Source organism: Lagopus muta, chromosome 6, assembly GCF_023343835.1.
Source record: "Lagopus muta isolate bLagMut1 chromosome 6, bLagMut1 primary, whole genome shotgun sequence".
Taxonomy (NCBI): Eukaryota; Metazoa; Chordata; class Aves; order Galliformes; family Phasianidae; genus Lagopus; species Lagopus muta.
This window is the reverse complement of record NC_064438.1, coordinates 55,988,563-56,007,327: the sequence shown is the minus strand read 5'-3', so window position 1 is coordinate 56,007,327 and position 18,765 is coordinate 55,988,563. Positions and strand designations below refer to the sequence as shown.

The window sequence follows — 18,765 nt, the reverse complement described above, 5'->3', positions numbered from 1 at the left end:
CCCTTCTCGGTCTCATCAGCAGCACAAGGATTACAGCAGGTTACGCACAGCCTTTCAAAGGGCACTTTCAGTTCTGAGTTGAGCAGTGCTGTGGCGGAGGGGCTTTTCCTCCTGGGGCTGGAAGGGAACTTCTCTGCCTCATTAAACCCAGGGAGGAGGGCTCAGCCCATCCTCCTCGCTGACCAGGAGGTGTCTGTGGTTCTCAGTGGGGGTGATGTTGGGAAGCTGCTAGCAAATGGAGCACGTGAGTGAACGTTGTATCCCAGCTCACACCTACTGACCTTTGCTTGGGTAAATACCTGTCAGGAGTATGTGCAGCTTACACTGAGATGAATTGATTAAAAACTGATGCTTTTTCAACATTACCCATGCTGCCTCATTTTGTATGGCAAAGATCCACCAGAGCTTCACTTCTCCATATTCAGACTGACCAGAGAAGAGTTCTTGGCCCAATGTTTGCTGGGAAAGTGTCCTTGCCAATGACAAGCATTGCCCAAAAGAGAGACAGAGGCAGTATCTCAAAGCCTTGGAAACTGCTGGGCTTCAGGGAGGATTTGTGGAGTGTGTTAGGATTTCTGCTTGCTAGGCACTACCTTCAGTCCTCACTTGTTACCTTCCTTTAAGGTCACTTCCATATCCACAACCCTTGCTACACTGCTGCTAGGATTGAGTTGCGTGCTAAATTTAGTAAACCTCTTTACAGCTTAGTGTGCATGTGTGTGTATGTAAAAACACATTTATTTTTGTTTAAAGTAGCTTTTAATGGGTTAGAGCCTGGTACAAAATGCACAACGGCGTGAGGCTTTCCCTGCATGGGTGGGAGCTCACAGGGTGGTTATAGGGTGATAGGTTGGCTCCCGTCTCCTCCTTGATGCACTTACACACGTGGATTGGTGGGAGGGTTGCTGAGGCATGATTACAGCTTGCCTGTGTGGGCTGCAGGCTGAGCCATGCACCGAGTGCCAGCTGATGGCTTCTGCTTCAAAAGTTGTAAAAGCCAATGACAATTCTGGATGAGGTGTTTTCATGCCTCAGCCCCCTGGTTTCCTCTGTTTTTTTTCTTTTTTTTTTTTCCCTTCCATTCTTCCAAAGGAAGAATTTCATGGCTGTGTGTCTGGCATGCCTATTTCTTAATTGATTTCTTAATTCCCCCTCTCCATTTCAGGCTGCGGCAGCAATAGGGGTGTAACCAAAGTTGGAGGCAATTAAGTTTGCATCTGTGTGGTTGCTGTGAAATATTTATTAAATCCTTGCATGCCAAAAGAGGAGCAGACTGTGGGGCAGTAAAGCAAGGAGAGCGAGAACCCACAGAAGCATGAAGGAAATGACCTAAATTACTCTGCATTTCTTTTGCTGAGCATACTAGGGTTTTTTGTTTTTTTTCTTTATTATTTAAAGCAACCTGGCATGTTCTTAAGCCTACATGTTCATGGAAGCTGTAGTTCACATCTGAGCATGCTGATCAGTTCAGCTGATTGCTTTGGAGTGTTATGAGACTGTTTGTAGGGGACGTTTCCAGGGTGTTGGGGTATTGATTTGAGCTCAGATCTCTGATAATGACAATGAAATGCAGCTTTGTGATCACTCTTAGTCCTTATGGTCACAAGTGGAGGAAATCAGCAAACCTGTGGAGATGCACTGTGAACTCATCTGCAGTGTGGTTCTTGTTTGCTGGTAAGCCCCCAGTGCTAGGCTGCATCATGCAGTGAACTGGTGTGGGTACTGGGAACAGTATGCTAATGCTCAGAGCAATGCCAGCATTGCTCATCTATGGAATCGGCACCCATAGGGGGAAGATGGTCAAAGGGAGCTTCACAGCATGGCTCAGCCATAATTAAAGGGCATGAGGAAGGTGTGGAGGAGCCTTTCCTCTGGTGCTGGAGGGCAGCTGACTGCTCTGCTGCAGATCTTTAAGACCGTGTGCTGGAATGCTGTGCTGCTTCCTGCATGCGTTGCTGTGCAGGAGTGATCTGAGAGCTAACAGAATGGTGTCTTGGTGCAGCTGTAGCAGTGGGGTGCCTGCAGTAGCATGGTAGGTGTTTGGGCTGGGTGATGATGTGAGCCTGCAGTGCCACCCTTTGATAAATGGATTGCCTCCTGTCTTGAAGGAGAAACCCCAGTGCTTCACTGTCTCAGTAGAGAAATCACCCCAGTTCAGCAGCAGTTCCTTAAACTTCACATTGCTTTGAAATAGAGTTGAAAGTTCCACCTTATAATGCAATTTACACGTTGAATTACACTGGAGTAATTTGTATGCTGCTGATGCTGTGTGTAAGGATTGCTTGTAAAGCTTTTTGTTCCCCAACCATTCTGAAGCTTTTAACTAATATTTTCTAAGAGTATCAGCAGCTTAGCTGTGCCAGTGCTATCCTGTGCTGGGTAATGCCGTGCTTCAGGGTACGTGTGGAAGGACAGCTGTGCTGGGGAGCAGCTAACCTGGCTGAGAAGTGAGTCTTGGTGATGGGATGCTTTGGTGCAGATGTCTGCTGGCTCAGAAAGTCAAAGCAGCAGTGTTGTGGCAAACCTGTCATCAGCTGCTGTGGTACAAATTCTGTCCTCAGTGTGCTTTGACCCATCCTCTGTATTTGAAGGAGTTTATAAATACAGCATGGGGTTTTAATCTTGCAATTGATTTTAGATGTAACGTGCAATTTGTAGTAAAATCCAGCCCTCCCTTGCAGGTGTCATTCTTAACAATGTAACCAGGAATTAAAACTCACTGATTGCTGCTAGCAAAGGACTGCTGGAGGCCTCTTGTCACAGCACATCCCCTGCAATCCTGGGCTCTGCTTTGCCTCTGGCTGAGCTGGGAGCAGGAGGCTGCTGTGGGACCTGTGACGTAAAGGCTGCAGGCAATGCTGCTGCCACACCGAGCAGCTCGTTGCCTTGATGACTGAAAGCATATTTCCAACTTGCAGTTAAAAATGGCTAACAACAGGCCACAGATGCATTTGTTCCCATGCCAGCATTGTTCTCTGGCTTCAGCCCCACCCTGCGAGGTAAGAGTGGAGGAAGCTGGTGGCTGGGTATGGCACTGGGGGAGCTTGGAGCAGGGAGAGCAAGCAGTGCCAGCCCAGGTTGTATGAATCCTACTGCAGTTTTGTGTCTTCCTCAACCATGGCTGTGGGATGTGGTACTGAAGGCAAAAAATAGCTGTGCTGATGGAGGGCTTCCCCAGCTGCGTGCAGCAGTGCGAGGCTGGGGGACTCGCAGCCCCTAGTTTGGAAGCTGTGCTCTGCGTGTTGATGGTGCCTTTATTTAGATGCCTCTGCCAACTTGCAGGAACTCTGACTTCTGTATCTCAAGTCTGCATTCCTCCCATCACCTAAGCCTAAGCTGAGCCTGCTCTTCTAAAGTCGTGGGGTTGAGAACTGACTGCGTCCCCCTGAGTTTTAAACTCTTGGCATGTCTGACAACTTACTACCATTCTGTGAACTTTGGTTGTTCAAGTGCTGGTAGTTTTTTTTCCCCACTTTTTTCAACTTGCTCTGTGTGCTATGAAGGGTGAAAAATGCTGGTTTCACCTGCCTGTTGAGCTGAAGAATTACCAGGACTTGAGCTGAAGCATTATCAAGGGTTAGCCTGGGCGTAAGATGTAGCAGTTGTGTTTCATTGCTGCCTCCTGATGCATTAATGTAGCTAGAGCTACGCCACATTTACAGTAACTTTGATGCAGCAATCACACCTTGTTTCTCTTTAGAGACAACTGAAATCCCTCAGCTGCTGAGATATTAACCTGTGCCTTGTCTCAAAACTTCAGGCAGTGAGAAGAAACCACATGAAAGCGTCTCAAACAGATAGGATTTGCAATCACTTAGAGGATTTGATTTCCCCAGATGAATTAACAACTCTCCTTTAACCTGTTGCCTGTTTCCAAGGTAGGGCAATCGCGTTTCCCTCTAGGAACTCACATGGAGCATCTCTGTGCTGTGCCTTTTCCTTTTGTCCTCTGCTGTTCAACAAAGGGATCATTGAGTTGCAGAAAGGTTAACGCAGTACTTTGTTTTCTTTTTGTCAGTGGTCCAGTCTCTTTGTATAGCAGACTGAACAGAAATAATGGGAAGATCTTGCTGGTGGAGTGACCGAGGTTGTCATTTTGCAACACCGGGATAAAGACCTGTGTAAGCTTTGGGATTCCAGCTGCCTGTAGGGTGGTGATTGCAAAGCCCATTGCAAGAATGTTCAGTGTTAGTTTCTCTGCTGCTTTTGCGTTTAACAGTGTCAGAGCTATGGGGATCTGAACTGTTACAGTACAGCAGTGGCTTCATTTAGAATGGCTTTATTACAATGAGCCTTCTGGGGCTTGGCAAGAAGGGGGAATTGTAGTCCTTAATTACTAAGTAGAGGGAAAACTGCAATCGGACAGACAGGCAGCAGACCAGCAGTGTTTGTGCTGTGCCATCCCAGTGCATAAATGACCAGGGCAGGCTGTTACTGCACTAATTGGCTCTGATCCCTTTGAGGAAGGGCTTGGAAAGCTCTCATTTTGGGTTATCACAAGGGTTCTTTGGGCTCCTGCCCTGTTGTGCTAAGCAGATCTATTCCCATGTATGCCCCTGAGAGCCTCCAGTGGGGGCACAGAGTGCAGGGAGCACAGGATGAAAGTTGTATGTTCTGTGCATATATACATGCAAAGCCTCGGGCTGCTTGGAGGGAGATGGAAGAAAACACGTAACTCTTTGCCTAGACTCAGTCTCTTTTTTTCCCCTCTCCTTTGAGCTGCTGAGGCTACGTGGTGGCTGGCATACGTATGGAAGTGCATTCCCCTGTTGGGAATGTTAAAAATAAGCACTACAATTTTCCCTTTCCACATACCAAAATATATTAATGCGCTGTTGCTTTGATTAGTCATTTCCTTTTCCTTTGTTCTTCTTGCAGCAGGGTAGGGGACTGCAGGCACATGCTTCAGTTCAGAAATTGAATGCTAAAACGATTCTCCTGGGCTCATACCTGCCTTGGCAGAGGATGACTTCTGCTGTCATCCACTAAATACGCCTTTATGTCTTGGTGAAGTTGCTTTTATGGTATTCATACTAAAAATATCTTTGCCTGATTAATTTTCTTTATAGGGGAAAGAAATTCTAGTAGGAACGAAGTTAATGCTTTTACTATGAGCATAATAAAGCCTTGCAAGAAAACGTTGGTGACGTATTATAGGAAAACTTCCATGTTCTCTCACTTATGCTGAGGCTCCATCTGCCTTTTACCCCATTACCTGTGCTCCCCAGTTCCATGCAAGACCTTGATTGTGGTGGAGCTTTGCAGTGTGACATTGCTGGGGTGTGCACAGCCTGGCTGTGGGACTGCTTGGTTGGGTGGGGAGGGCCAAAGGTTAATTGGTTCTGCTGGAGAGAGTGCAGTGCTCAGCAGCCCTGCAGGGTCAGAGCCTCTGTGTGGTTCCATCAGCACTGCTGCTTGTGGGTCCTATGGGGTGAGTGGCAGGTTGGGAACAGCACTTCTTGTGTTGGAGGAAAAGCCTGTGAGTGTGCTGACACGTCCGACTGCAATGGATGAGGGTTGAGTTAGGTTGTAATTAGGGGAATCAAGCAATAAATGAGAACTGTTCCTGTTGTGCTTGGGTTGGGGCAATCGCAGGTATGTATATCCCAGGAGAGCTCCTTGGCTTCTTGAGGGATTCCTTGAGTTGTGCAGGGCCCCCAGCATGGCAGGGATGTGGAGCTGTTGGAGCAGGTCCAGTGAACGGCAGGAAGATGCTCAGATGGCTGCAGCACCTCTCCTACAAAGACAGGCTGAGGGAGCTGGGGGTATTCAGCCTGGAGAAGAGAAGGCTGTGTAGTGACCTCGTTGCAGCCTTCCAGTACCTAAAAGCAACTTATATACAGAAGAGTGACCTTCAGTATGGTCTGATAGTGCTAGGATGAGGTGTTGTGGCTTTAAATTAAGAGGGGAGCTTGAAGGTAGGTGTGAAGAGGAAACTCTTCAACCAGGGGACAGTGAGGCCCTGGCACTGCTGCCCAGAGCTGTGGGTGCCCCATCCCTGGAGGTGCCTGAGGCTGTGGGGCTGTGCAGGGCCCTTGATTTGTTCACTGCTTCTGCAGTGGGCAGGTAACACACCTGGGGCTTCTCCTTCACTACTTGCACTCTCCTATATAAAACTTGTTGTTTTTTCTTCACTTTTCTAAGTGAGCCTCCCAGTTCTTGGATTCCATTCATATTTTCACAGCAATCTGCAGAGACATTTTAAAAGGAAAAAAAAAAAAGCCGAGCTGAAGACTTTCCACTTTTGTTTCTGTCTCCTTATTTTACATTGATTTTTTCTAAATATAAGCAGGGTATATAATGCAAGGATGTATATTTAGGTAAACTTACTGTATGTGCTGGAAAAGGGAAGAGCTTTCCCTCAAGTTTTTTTCTCTGCAGGTTGCTGTGAGAGCAGAAGTGGAATTTGGGTACCATAGAGCTGCTGCTTGTACCTGCTTTCCCCTTTTCCCCTGTGCTTGCAGAGGCTGAATTGGACGTGGAAGTAAAATGAACGTAGCAGCCTCAAATTGCTCAAGAGAGGATCTTAGGGTTTGTGTTTGTTTTTTTTAGCTTGGAATTTAAGCCTTATTTGTGACCAGAGTGAGCAGCATCATGGCTACAAGTGCTGCAGAGCTTGTTTGATCCAAGTAGAGCTCCCAGAGCCCAGCCAGGTAGGTGTGGGTGGCTCAGATGAAATACACTCTTGCCGGTACAACTTAGTGCAGTGTCAGAAGAGGATTAAAATGCATGGGTGTTAGATTGCCTGATAGCCTCCCAGCTGAGAGCTGCCTGGTTTTGGCAGAAGCGAGGGATGATGATGTTTGCATTGTGTCAGCAGATGGAGGAGGGGATGAGGAGGATGCAATGAGAGGCCAGGTTCACCAACCTGCAGCTGCAGGGCTGTGAGCAATGGAGGTGAGTGAGCTGATGGGTATTTATACAACAGACTGGGCAGATGTCAGAAGGCCTTTGTTGAGGTGCATAATGGCTTAAAATTTGTGTAAATGGCTTTTGTGTGTAGTAAACCTGAGCTGTTCTGGACTGTTGCATCAGCTTGGCTCGTACAAGCCTCTGCTAACTTCTCCAACAGCTGATCAAAATAGCAGAACGGGCAGGGCTTGCTTCTCCTTCTCATCCAGATGCAGGGCACACAGATTTCAGGTGCTGACCCGAGAATCCTGCCTTAAATCTGTGCCTGGCTCATCTTGTTAGAGGCCCCGTGATGCTGAGGATTTGCTCTTCAGGCTGGTAAAGTAAACTTTGCTTTGGCCATTAATCTGGTAGCTCAGTCTCTTATTTTCAATAGATAATCCGGCTCTGATATGGCTGGGAAAGAGAAGGTAATATGGCATGAGAGAGAATGTAAACCCAGGTTTGTGTTGCTTGTAGAGCTAAAGCTAAGGCTTAACTCGATGTTGGATTTATTATGCTGGAACAGGCTGCCCAGAAAGCTGTGGGTGCATCTTTGGAGGTGCTCAAGACTGGAGCCCTGGGCAGCCTGAGTTGGTGGGGGACAACCAGCTGATGGCAGGAGATGGGGCTGGGGGGCTGTAAGGTCCTTTCCTACCTAAGCCATTCTGTGCAGCTGAGAGGTGCAGCTGGCTCAGTGTGCTTGCTGGCAGGTCAGTGGCAGCAGAGCTGCTCCTCTTATCATTGCTGTTAGTGTCACTGGCTGTGCAGTTAGACTGCACAATCTGTGGCAATGCAAGTGACAGCAAACGAGAGAGATACAGCTGGGGATATTTTGGCTCTTTGGAGCTTCTGTGGTAGTGACCTTGGCTGTATTGCTGCCCAGCGTGGGACACAGCAAAACCTCAAACTGACATTAATGTTGTGTGTTAGGAGATGGAATTTCAAGGGAGAACGTGCAGCCTGGTGGGGCTGAGAACGTGTTCCTTCGGTCCTGATGGCACCCCTATCAGCTGCTGATTTTTATCCCAAATCATCCCTTTGTAAAAGTTGCAAGAAAACTTCTCTTTCTTAAGATTTTTTTCAGCCCTGAGTGATAATGGTGTCTATGTACTGATGTCAGCAACCCCAGAAAGCTTCACCAAAGGGTCTGAGTGGGATTGGGGTGCTGGGACAGGAGGATTGCCAGCCCCACAGAGTGTGTGTTTCTGTCTCCATGTCAACATAAGGTTGCTCACTCTGCTTTTGCTGAAGCTAGTTCCAAGCTGGGATGTATCTCATCAGCTGCAGGGCTGCCACTGCATTTTTTTTTTTTTTCCCAAGGTGTTGATTCTAAAGCTGTATTTAAAAAGGGTGGGAAGAGAATAAAAAGGCTTTGGTTGAAGTTACTCTTTCCTGGAATTTAATACATCGTGTGTTTCTGTTAACTAACATCGAGCAGCTGAGAGCAGGCAGAGCCCAACAGATGGTACAAACAGCGGCACGTTTGGAATGGAAAATATTTACCTAGAGGGTATTTGAAGCACTGAGATCGTGCTCTGCAAATGGCTTAATTGTATCAGTGTAATCAAGCGAAGAAGGGAAAGATTTATTGACAAGTCTTCTCCTCTTGCTGTTAACAAATTGGGAGGGGGTTTTGAGCCCTGTTGAGCTGCACTTCAATAGATCTCCTTCCCAGGTAGGAGTTACTTTAATACTCGAATGGCTTGGTGTGTAAATACTGGTGACTAAAGCTTTCCTCTGGCTGTGTAAGTCAAGCTGTCAGGGCTGTATTTAAATGAAACCCTCCGAATTTGCACTGCTGCTTGTTGTGCTCTGCGCCAGCTCTGGGTTTTGAGAGGACTTCTGCCAACAGACTGTCAAGTGTAGCTCTTGGATGCAGGGTTTAATATGAAAAAAGTGCTTGGACTTTGCCATCTGGATCAAAGCTGCAGGTCAGTTTAGATCTCTGAGTTTTCTGGGTTATGGCTGATTTATTTTTTCTTTTTTGCACGCCTTTCAACAGTGCAGCTTAAAAGGCAACCTGAAAGAAGGTGGTGTGAGCTTACTGGGAGCTGTGCCTTTCACACAGCTGGGAGGTGAGATATATGTGTAACATCTTAGTCTGCTGCCTTTAAAATGACATTCGGGTTTGGTCTTTTCCTCCCTCTGTTCCTGTGCTCCATTCCTCAGTCTGCTCCTCTGCAGAGCAGAGTGCTTTTGGGAGCGTGTAACCCTGGAATAGGGAGGTGGAGGACATGGCATTGCAAAGGCTCATTACCTGCTGAAATTAGTCAGGTGTTAACGAGCTTGGAGCAAGTTTGATGGACTGAAATCCCTGCCTGCTGTGGTGGCCTGGCTTTCACTGCTGCCTGCTGTAGTGTCACGTTTCAGGAGCTCTCCTGGTTTCAGTGTGGTGTCTTGGTGCACAAAGAACAGGTTGGTTTTTCTGTGATGTTGTAGGACTGCTGTAAATAAATAAAAACACCCACCCCTGCCAAGAGAAACCCTTATGTTCTAACTCTGCAATTCAGTAGCAATGCTGACATGAAATGAATCATTTCTGGGGTTTCAGGCAGCACTTCTCCCGTGGTCTTGAGCCTTGGGGTAGATGATGTTCAGACATTACCTGAGTTGTTTGCCCCTGCTGTATGGATGGGGAGCTAAAACTTGTTGCCTTTTGTTCCCTGTGTCAAATTAGGCTGAAGTTCCTTCTTCCAGTGCCCGTGTTACTTGCAGAACTCTGTGGGAGGATGAGTTTGGGAATGAAGCTGTTTTTGGGATAATCCTCTTTTGCAGCTGGCTAATATGAAGTGTGCTGCTAGCCGTGTGTGGATTAAAGGGGAACAGTGTTAGAGCTTTATCTCTGAGGAATTTACACAATGCAGCTGCTCCTCAGACTTCTTGCTGTGCTCCTGGTGACTGTTGAATGTGAGGAGTTTTACTCTGTCCTCTTGCCAGGCAGATGACTGACTTCAGTGTTGTATGCTGGGTGATGAGCATAGGAAAGCTACTTTCTGTGGTGGGCTGGGTGTCCTCTGTGCATCACGTCTTAAATCTCTGCTGCAGGTCTCACAGAGCTGCTGCTGAGAAAACGCCTGGGGAGAAACCCCAGTTAAAGGAACTGCTGCCTTAGCTAAGATGTGTGTGTATCTTAAATAGCTTAGCATTCAAGCTGGGACGAGAGGTGAGGTTGGATATTAGGAGGAAGTTTTCCACCCAGAGGGTGGTGAGGCACTGGCACAGGTTGCCCAAGGAGGCTGTGGATGCCCCATCCCTGCAGGCATTCAAGGCCAGGCTGGATGTGGCTCTGGGCAGCCTGGGCTGCTGGTTGGTGACCTGCACACAGCAGGGGGTTGGAACTGGATGAGCGTTGTGCTCCTTTGCAGCCCAGGCTATTCTATGAGATGGTTCTGTATTTTCCCCCTGTGTTTAATGTTATCTTTTTAGAAGCACAAATCTCTGGGGATGGCATGCATCTCGAGACCCAGGCATTAGTAGGAGCAGTGCTCGTAACGTGCTGGGGCTAAGCTATGGGTGACTCATTAGCCAGATGGAACATAATTTATTTCTGTCTTCCCAAGTAAGTTAATCCCCTGGACCTAAACTGAATGAATATCCCCGTGAAATGCGGTGTTGGTGCCGAGTGAAACCTGAGAGTTAAATGCAGAAAGCAGAGGGTGTGTTATGAAATCCATGCCAGAGTTAACTAGCAGAGGAAGTCAGGTGCAAGCAAACACTGTGCTGGAGCTCAGGAGTAGTTTCTGCAGTGTGGGCTCTGTTCAGGGGAACAGAAGTGCAATCTTTTTGAAATGCTGGATGGGAGCAGTAATGGAGTCTGTGTGCAGACTGGGACAGATGCTGTTTGTTCCCCTGTCCCAGAATGAGTGCTGCGTGGGCACGGGCTGACCTGCTCCATCATTTGTGCCCTATGCTCTTCCAGGTTTGGTTTAAAACACAGATGAGTGTTTAATGAGTGAATAACCTTAAGATTTAAAGCAACTCGAGGTTTCTGTGCCACTTCTCACCTCCACTGAGGGTGTGCGTGGAACCTGTGTCTTGACATCTTTGGAGCTTATGTGTGGAGGTTTTGAGGTTGTGCAGCATTCGCTTTTTTCAGGTTTAACAGGAAGAACTTCTGTCCTGTTTCTCTTATTACAATATAGGATTTTTTTTCCCCTACTGATTCCTTCTGCTTCTTCCTAGGTGGCTTGTTGAGAAATATGGAAGTGTAAGTGGGAATGGAGATGTTGATTTAGTGATTGGAGATTGTTGGAGGACAGCTGGCAGCTTTGCAAGGCAAACCCCTGCCCATTTATCCATAGTGAGTGTCACCTTGCAAAGACCTCTTGGCGAGGAGCAGGTGGTAAAGGATGTGGCTTTGGCAGCCTGCCTATGAGCCAGTATTGGTGTGCTCCAGGAGGTGATGCTTCAGAGGTTGTGTTGGAAAGGACCTTAAAGCCTACCTAGTCCCACCCCCTGCCATGAGCTGGGTAACTCCCACTGGATCAGGCTGCCCAGGGTCCCATCCCCCTGGCTTTGGGCACCTCCAGGGATAGTGTGCAATTGCCTTGCTTACTCCAGGCTGGGAAGGGGAATTGGGTGTTTGTTCCAGGAGGTCACATCTTTAGCTTGTACTTGGTGCTCACTTTGGGCTCAGAAAAAATACAGAAGAGGTGTTAGTGTGACTGTTTAGCTAATCAGGAAGATTTGGGGCTTTCCCAGCTGCATACACACCTGTTTGGCAAATAAAACATCACTTTTCTGGGAACAAACATGCTTTAATTACAATTTCCAAAGCATTGTTGGTGACTGGATAAAGCACGTAGACCATCAGACTTACCTTCGTTTCCTTAATAGCGTGCTCTGGCATCTTTTGGGGTTGGTGCAGCTGGGGACCTGAGTTAGCCAAGTGTCTGGGCTTTAGCATGCCAGTGTGTTGCAGCTGAGCCTGAATTAAGCTTCTGGCTTCTCTAGTCTCAAAATGATAACCATCACCTACTTAACCTTTTTTCCTCAGAGGCGGTGAGGCTCTGGCACTGCTGCCCTGTGATCTGTGGTTGCCCATCCCTGGAGATGCCCAAGGCCATGGATGGGGCCTTGAGCAGTCTGAGCTGGTGAGAGGTGTCCCTGCCCATGGCAGGGCTTGGGGCTGCACGAGCTGTAAGGTCCCTTCCCTCCTAATCCATCCTGTGGTTCTCTCATCCTTGGTCCTGCCTTGCTGACCACTCTCACCATGGCCAGCCTTGTGCTTGTGTATTGATGAGACAGAGGTGGCATGTTCTGGGCTCTTTGTGGTTAGGTACTGAAATTGTGGCAGTAATGATCAACTTAATTACACTTGTGAAAAATCTGCTTAATCACATATTTACTTCAGGGATTAGTTTCTCCCATGCACATTCAATATTGACTTTGGTGGAGGCAGATTTTTCAAGATCTGTTTCCTTCAAGTGATAACTATTGTTGTAGCACTTAATGCGGAAAGCTTGTTCTATCAAATGCAGCTAACCATTCCAAAAGCTCCCTCTTAGTTTCATGCATCTGATCTCTTTCTCCCACTTGTGCAGCCCTTGTGAAACTCTGCCCTGGCTGCAGTTCCAGATGCAAACCTTTTCATCAAGCTGTGCACGCTCAGGAAGCAAAATACACAAACTGGGAGGAGACTTAGTGTTAAGACAACTGGTGAACAATTAGAGTATTGAAGCGTTAGCTGTTTATTTTGATAACTTAATAGCTAAATTAGAGTTCCCACTCCTTGCTTTCTGTGCTGTTCAATGCACTGTACAAATATATTATCACAGCAACTCTGTTCAAAAACAATTGCTGTCACTAGAGAGCAGGGCTCAGTGTGGCCCATCTGCTCCCTATGAGGAGCTGTAGGCTGCCATGAGGCCTCCCCTCAACCTCTGCACTGCACCAGCAAACCTGGGAACTCCAGGTGCTCCTCATACTTCTTCCCCTCCAGACCCTTCCCCATCTTTATAGCTCTAAAAGGGGCTTTTGCTGGGGACCTCTGCATGTATTGGCAGTGGTAGGGCATGCTGCAGTTGGGTGACAGAGGTTGGTTGTGGGGCACACAACTTGGGTTAGATTCCTTCAGACCCCAGTGGGTTTTTAGAATCCTAGAACGGCCTGGGTTGCAAAGGAGCACAGTGCTCATCCAGCTCCAACCCCCTGCTGTGTGCAGGTCACCAACCAGCAGCCCAGGCTGCCCAGAGCCACATCCAGCCTGGCCTTGAATGCCTGCAGGGATGGGGCATCCACAGCCTCCTTGGGCAACCTGTGCCAGTGCCTCACCACCCTCTGGCTGAAAAAGTGTTGGAATGCCATTGTGAGGTCTCCCTGGAGCCTTCTCTTCTCCAAGCTAAACAATCTTCTCCTATGTCTGCTCATACCATGGAGGTTGTATGCTGTTACATGTGCAAAATAAGTAACAGGTCTTCCTGCTTTCCTACGGATGTGTGGAATTTTTTGTGGGCTTAAAGCTGGGTTTTAGACTTTGAAAAGCAGTTATGGGGGGGAAAAAAGAAACCTGATCATGTTTGACTACAGATTACATCTGTCTCCCTTCTCCTCATTCTACTGGTGAAACTTTCATAAATCTGAGAGCAAAAATTGGAACTTAGCTCCCACTTACCATGACAACCTTAATTCAGGATGCTTGACTTAGGTGAAGAAAAATTTATTTAAAAGGAATCAGTGTTGCTCAGCATCTGTGAGTCCTTGTTTCACAGCCTCTGAAACTGTGATCTCCTGTGTTTCTGATATCGAAAGCTTTAACTTAATAAAATGCATTTGGGAAGGGAGACAAGGAAGATGGGTAAATGTGAGGAAAGAGAACTGCTCTACTTTGAGATCGCCAGCCTTCCAACCTGCAGTGCCTTCCTATACAGGCTAACAGCTTTAAAGGAAGTGCTAAATGATTACAGAAGTTATTCATCATTGATACAGTTTGACAACATCATCAAAAGCTGCTTTTCAGATTTTTCTGAAACAATATCAAAGTGTCACTTATTGTTGCAATTGGCGGGGGGGAAAAAAGTCTTGAGGAATACATTGTCAAAAACTAATTCTTGTTTCATTTTGCCTTGCAGATTTTTTTTTAAATATAGCTAAGGAAAAGCACAATGGAGTTTTACGAGTCTACCTACTTCATCATCCTCATTCCTTCTGTGGTTATTACAGTCATCTTTCTCTTCTTCTGGCTGTTCATGAAAGAAACATTATATGATGAAGTCCTTGCGAAGCAGAAAAGGGACCTAAAGTTTCCACCTACCAAGAGCGATAAAAAGAAAACAGAGAAGAAGAAGAACAAGAAGAAAGAAGCTCAGAATGGGAACATCCACGAATCTGACTCTGAAAGCACGCCTCGGGACTTCAAGCTCTCTGATGCCCTGGGTACAGATGAAGAGCACGTTGGTCCTGTTCCCCTGAGTGCGACTGAGGCATCTGCTGGCATCAGAGAACGGAAGAAGAAGGAGAAGAAGCAGAAGGCAGCTCAAGATGATCACGTAACTAAGGAGTCGGAAGGATCCAAGTCTTCAGGCAAGAAAGTAGAACCAGTCCCTGTTACAAAACAGCCCACTCCACCATCCGAATCAGCAGCATCTAAGAAGAAGCCTGGGCAGAAGAAGCAGAAAAATGGCATGTGTACCTTACGTTGCATACGCTTCTTGCACAGAACGCCACAACTGTGCTCTGCTTCTTGCAAGGCCACAGAGTGTCTCTCTCAGAACTGTTCTGCCTGATCTCTGTGGGGCGAAGCTCACTTCTAACTTTTTCCTTTTGATGAGCTATTGCTTTTTTTCCCCCTGTTTTTCATCTGGCAGCAATGCTCCGGGTTTCCTTCTCCCATCCCTGCTTTCTTCCACTACAGGCTGTTGAGGGAAACAGCATAGCATGCACCTCTCCTTTCCTCTGTGACTTGACTACTTTGCTCTCAAGCTGTTGAAATTCTGATTAACTCAAAAGTCATTAAGTGTTTGCTCTGTGCATTCTGATGTCAAGCTATGGAAAAAAAGTGGAGTCCTAAGAGCATTTGCTCTGATAAGTCAGGACCTCTAGGGCAACCCCATACTAGAGTGTGCAAAATAAATCACTGTTTAAGTGTAGGCTTAATGTACAAAAAGATCTTTGGTGGTTGATTTGTGGAAAGAAGCACTTAAAATCATAGAATCACAGGATGACCTGGCTTCAAAAGGACCACAGTGATCATCTAGTTTCAACCCCCTGCTGTGGGCAGGTTGCCAACCACCAGGCCAGGCTGCCCAGAGTCACATCCAGCCTGGGATGCAGGCTGCTTCCCACTTCTTACACCCTCCTAACCAAATGGAATGGATGTTTAACTCCCCCCCAGATTAGCCATTGCAACTGAGCAGTGGAAGCATCCAAATTAGAACAGGTGGAGAGTTGTAGTCTGAGCTGTTTGTGACCATTTTGATGGTATGCTCAGCAGAAGTCAGCATGTCTCTGTGTAGGTGTCCATAAATGGAAGATGAGAAAAATGAGAGTGCTCAGAAATAAGTGAGAAACAAAGTATTTGCAGACACTGTAACTGGTAATATGACAGGCTTGCTACAGGGAGTGAAGAAAAAAAGTGACATTGCTGCTTGATGTGGTGATTTCTTTTTTCTTTTTTTCTGAACAAGACCCACCCACTATTAGCAAAAAAAAACCTCTTGTTTTTGGGAGCTTTCCAAAAATCTCTGTGGCGTGGTTCAAATGTGGTCTGCAACCACTGCTCTGAGGGCTGCCACAGCTTTCCCCCCCGGTGATGGGATCTAACACCATAGCCCTGTGCTGTGTCGGCTCTGCTGAGTGTACCATACAGCACCTGCTGTCCAAAAGAGATGAAAAACAAAACAAAAAACCCCAGATCCAACAACAAAACAACAAAAAACCCAACCCTCTCTGTTGAAATAACTCTTAAAAAGAACAGTTCCCTAACATGAAACACTTATTTTCTGCTTCTCACAGTCCTGGTAGCTGTTGGAGTGTGTGTGTATAATGTGCACGAGTGTGTTGATGGAATGGGGGGAGGGAATACTTCTTGCAGATGAGAAACTAACCCAGGTAACACGTGCTGTGTGCTCTGTTGCAGCATAACCTGCATTTGTTAAATCACTACTTTTCATTGTGTTATGCAGGTAAAATTCCTGTCTGTCAGACCACTCAGTGCTATGGCCCTTGACTCTGCTAAAACCTTTCTTTTGCTCTGGGGTCTTATCTGATATGGGAAGTGTATGTGCTTGGGGGTGTGTTAACAGGTATCTGTGTGTAACTTTGTGTTCTCACTTAAAATACGTGAGTTTCTTTTATTCTGGGAGTGATTTAGATCCACTCATTTAAAAGTAATAATGAAGAGTGTAAGGAAGAGCACGTTGTCTCACTTGTCTGTTACAGATGATCAAGATACTAAGACTGATTCTGTTGCATCTCCTGCCAAAAAGCAAGAACCTGTGCTGCTCCACCAGGAGATAAAACAAGAAAACGTATCGGGAAAGAAGAAAGTCTCTGCAAAGAAGCAGAAAGTTGATAATGGTGAGAATACTGAGGGTTTCTTATCGGTTCAGGCACATCTGACTATTAAACCTTTTTTTGTCTGTACTTTTGGGAAAGAAACTGTAGAAGAATATTTTTTTTTTAATTAGAAAAAGTAGGAATTCCGGGTAGGAAAGATCTTGATATACAGTTCTTTGTTTTATGAACCTCTGGTACCAATGAATGTGAGATAACACTGATTGTTTTTTTTGAGGTTTTAGATCCAAACATCCACGCTAGAATTGAGGAGTAATATACTGATGCAGGGAGTAAGCTGAACAGGCTGTAAGCTGCTCTAAGCAAGGCACGTCTGCATGGCTGCAGTCATCTGCCCCAAACAAGACAGCAGTTATTTTACTCAGTTGCATTGACCACGTTCCTCTCTTACTGTCCTTTTGTTAGCTAGCTGTTGCTCCAACATAAACTGCTCATCACTGCTGTCAAGGCCTTCACTGTTCGTCATCTTTCGCTCTCTGCCAAGATGCTGTTTCTCGTCTCCTCTTGGCTCAGTCTGCCTCTGTATTCCAGCCTTTTACAATGAGTGCTGTTGTGTCTGTGGCATTTGGGAAGAGCGTGACCATGAAGTTCTCTGAGGCCACCTTGTTAGCTTCTCAAAACTGTTCTTCACTGGGACAGCTCTGAAGAAGCTGGCGGCTGGTGAGCAGCTCCTGGTGTGAGCAGCAGCACTCACTGTGCTTCCTGTGTTTTGGTCAGGTTATCAGGGTGTGGATCATGGAATTGTTAAGGTCTAACACTAAGGTCCACTAAGATCATCAGTCCAACCATCGGCTTATCTCCAGCACACCCACCAGGCCACGTCCTTTGTGGATGTTGACTCCAGTCAGACTGACAGCACTGAGTGTGTTGCAGCTCTTAGGTGGGCTTTTTAAAAGGAAGGGGTTGAAACACGGAGGGGAAGATAATAAGGAGAAACCTGAAAAAGTTGAGGATGCTAACAGGATTGGGAGGTGGATATTTCTGTTGGAGGGGGCCTCTTCTCACTCCTGTGCTTGTTGTGTGTGTGCAGGTGTTTGCTTGCTGCTTAAGAGGGAAGATACTTATAGGTTACACTGAAGGTTTGGCTGCTTTTTAAGGAGGAGAATAAGGCATATGGAATGTGGAAGCATTTTCTAACTATCTCTCTGGCTGTCAGGAAGGCACGTTGGTGTTGTGCTGATGTCTGAAAACTTGTATCCCATCTATTTCCTCCTCTCCCCAGCCCACTGCATGGCCTCTGATCTCCATCAGCCCTTTGTCTGGGCTGAGGGGATCTGTGAACCTTCTCACCACAGTGTGGCTCTGTGCAGAATGTCTTGTGTGCTGCAGGAAGCGTGCCCTGGGAAAACCCCAAGTCCAGCTCTGTTGCTGGCTGCATCCATCATTCCTCATGTGTTGCTCTTCCTCTCCTCTTCTCTACTCTTTGTCTCAGCAGAGCAGACTGAGCAGCTCTTTGGGCAGGGGTTTTCTCACTGCATTCATACAGTGCTGTGTGCGTGGGGACTGAGGTCAGTCAGTACTTCAGGGTGTCTGAATGCTGATGGTGCCTGGAGCCTGCTCTGACAGATGAGATATCCTCATTAGGTACAGCTGAGTCTGCGTGGGAAATAAGCCTGATTGCTGCCCCTAACACACGTTCTTCCTAAATGGTTGAGGTTGCTGGTGATGTAATGTGGGTGCAAGTGTTGGCAGTAAGGTACTAGCATTTAGCAGAGCAGGAGCAAAAGACATCATCGTGCTCATGTTTCAGGGTGCTGCCCCAGGCAAACCAGTCTCATGGATGCTATGTGCAGCTCTAATGAGAAAGTGAAGTGAAAGTCAAAATGTTGAGGTTCTTCTCTGCTACTTCTTATCATGCTATAAAAACACCTTTGAAAATGTGAGTTTAATTGGAGTTATTAAATAACTGTAAATTAGAGACCTTTATTTAATGAACTTACCTAAAGAGGTTTAATGAGTTAAGCTGTGATGGATAATAGCACATAACTAACTAACTACTGTGGTTAAATATGTGGTAATCCAACTCACTGAGGTGTTATGCTCCTTTTCCATATGTTGAAGTTAATTATTAAAAAGCTTTAACTTGTTCTGTGGACTTCTGCTTGCAGTTTTGGTGGATGAGCCTCTTATTCAGCCCACTACCTACATTCCTTTGATGGATAACTCTGATTCTGGTGCTTTGGAAAAGAGAGAAGTGGTGGAAGTAGCAAAACAAAACATGAATGAAGGGATCCAGAAGAGCGGTGGCAAGAAAATGAAGAATGAAACTGATAAAGGTAAGAAGCTGATGATGTGGTTTGCTTTGTTCACACTTCTAGGCAGTCAGTGCCCAGGGAGTGAGCGTGCTTTCTGTGAGGA

At 46.5% G+C, this 18,765-nt stretch overlaps 1 protein-coding gene across 10 annotated transcripts in view; it reads left to right on the top strand.

Moving 5' to 3' along the window:
- KTN1 (kinectin 1) overlaps positions 1-18,765 on the top strand; it is a 70,000-nt gene that overhangs the window by 5,896 nt on the left and 45,339 nt on the right. For 9 of the 10 annotated variants that reach the window (XM_048948069.1, XM_048948063.1, XM_048948071.1 and 6 more), the window contains exons 2-4: positions 13,965-14,514; positions 16,273-16,410; positions 18,516-18,683. In XM_048948069.1, the coding sequence (XP_048804026.1) occupies positions 13,998-14,514; positions 16,273-16,410; positions 18,516-18,683 (823 nt within the window). In that variant the 5' untranslated portion in view covers positions 13,965-13,997. The remainder of the gene's footprint in view (positions 1-13,964; positions 14,515-16,272; positions 16,411-18,515; positions 18,684-18,765) is intronic. The other variant, XM_048948066.1, reaches the window with a different exon arrangement.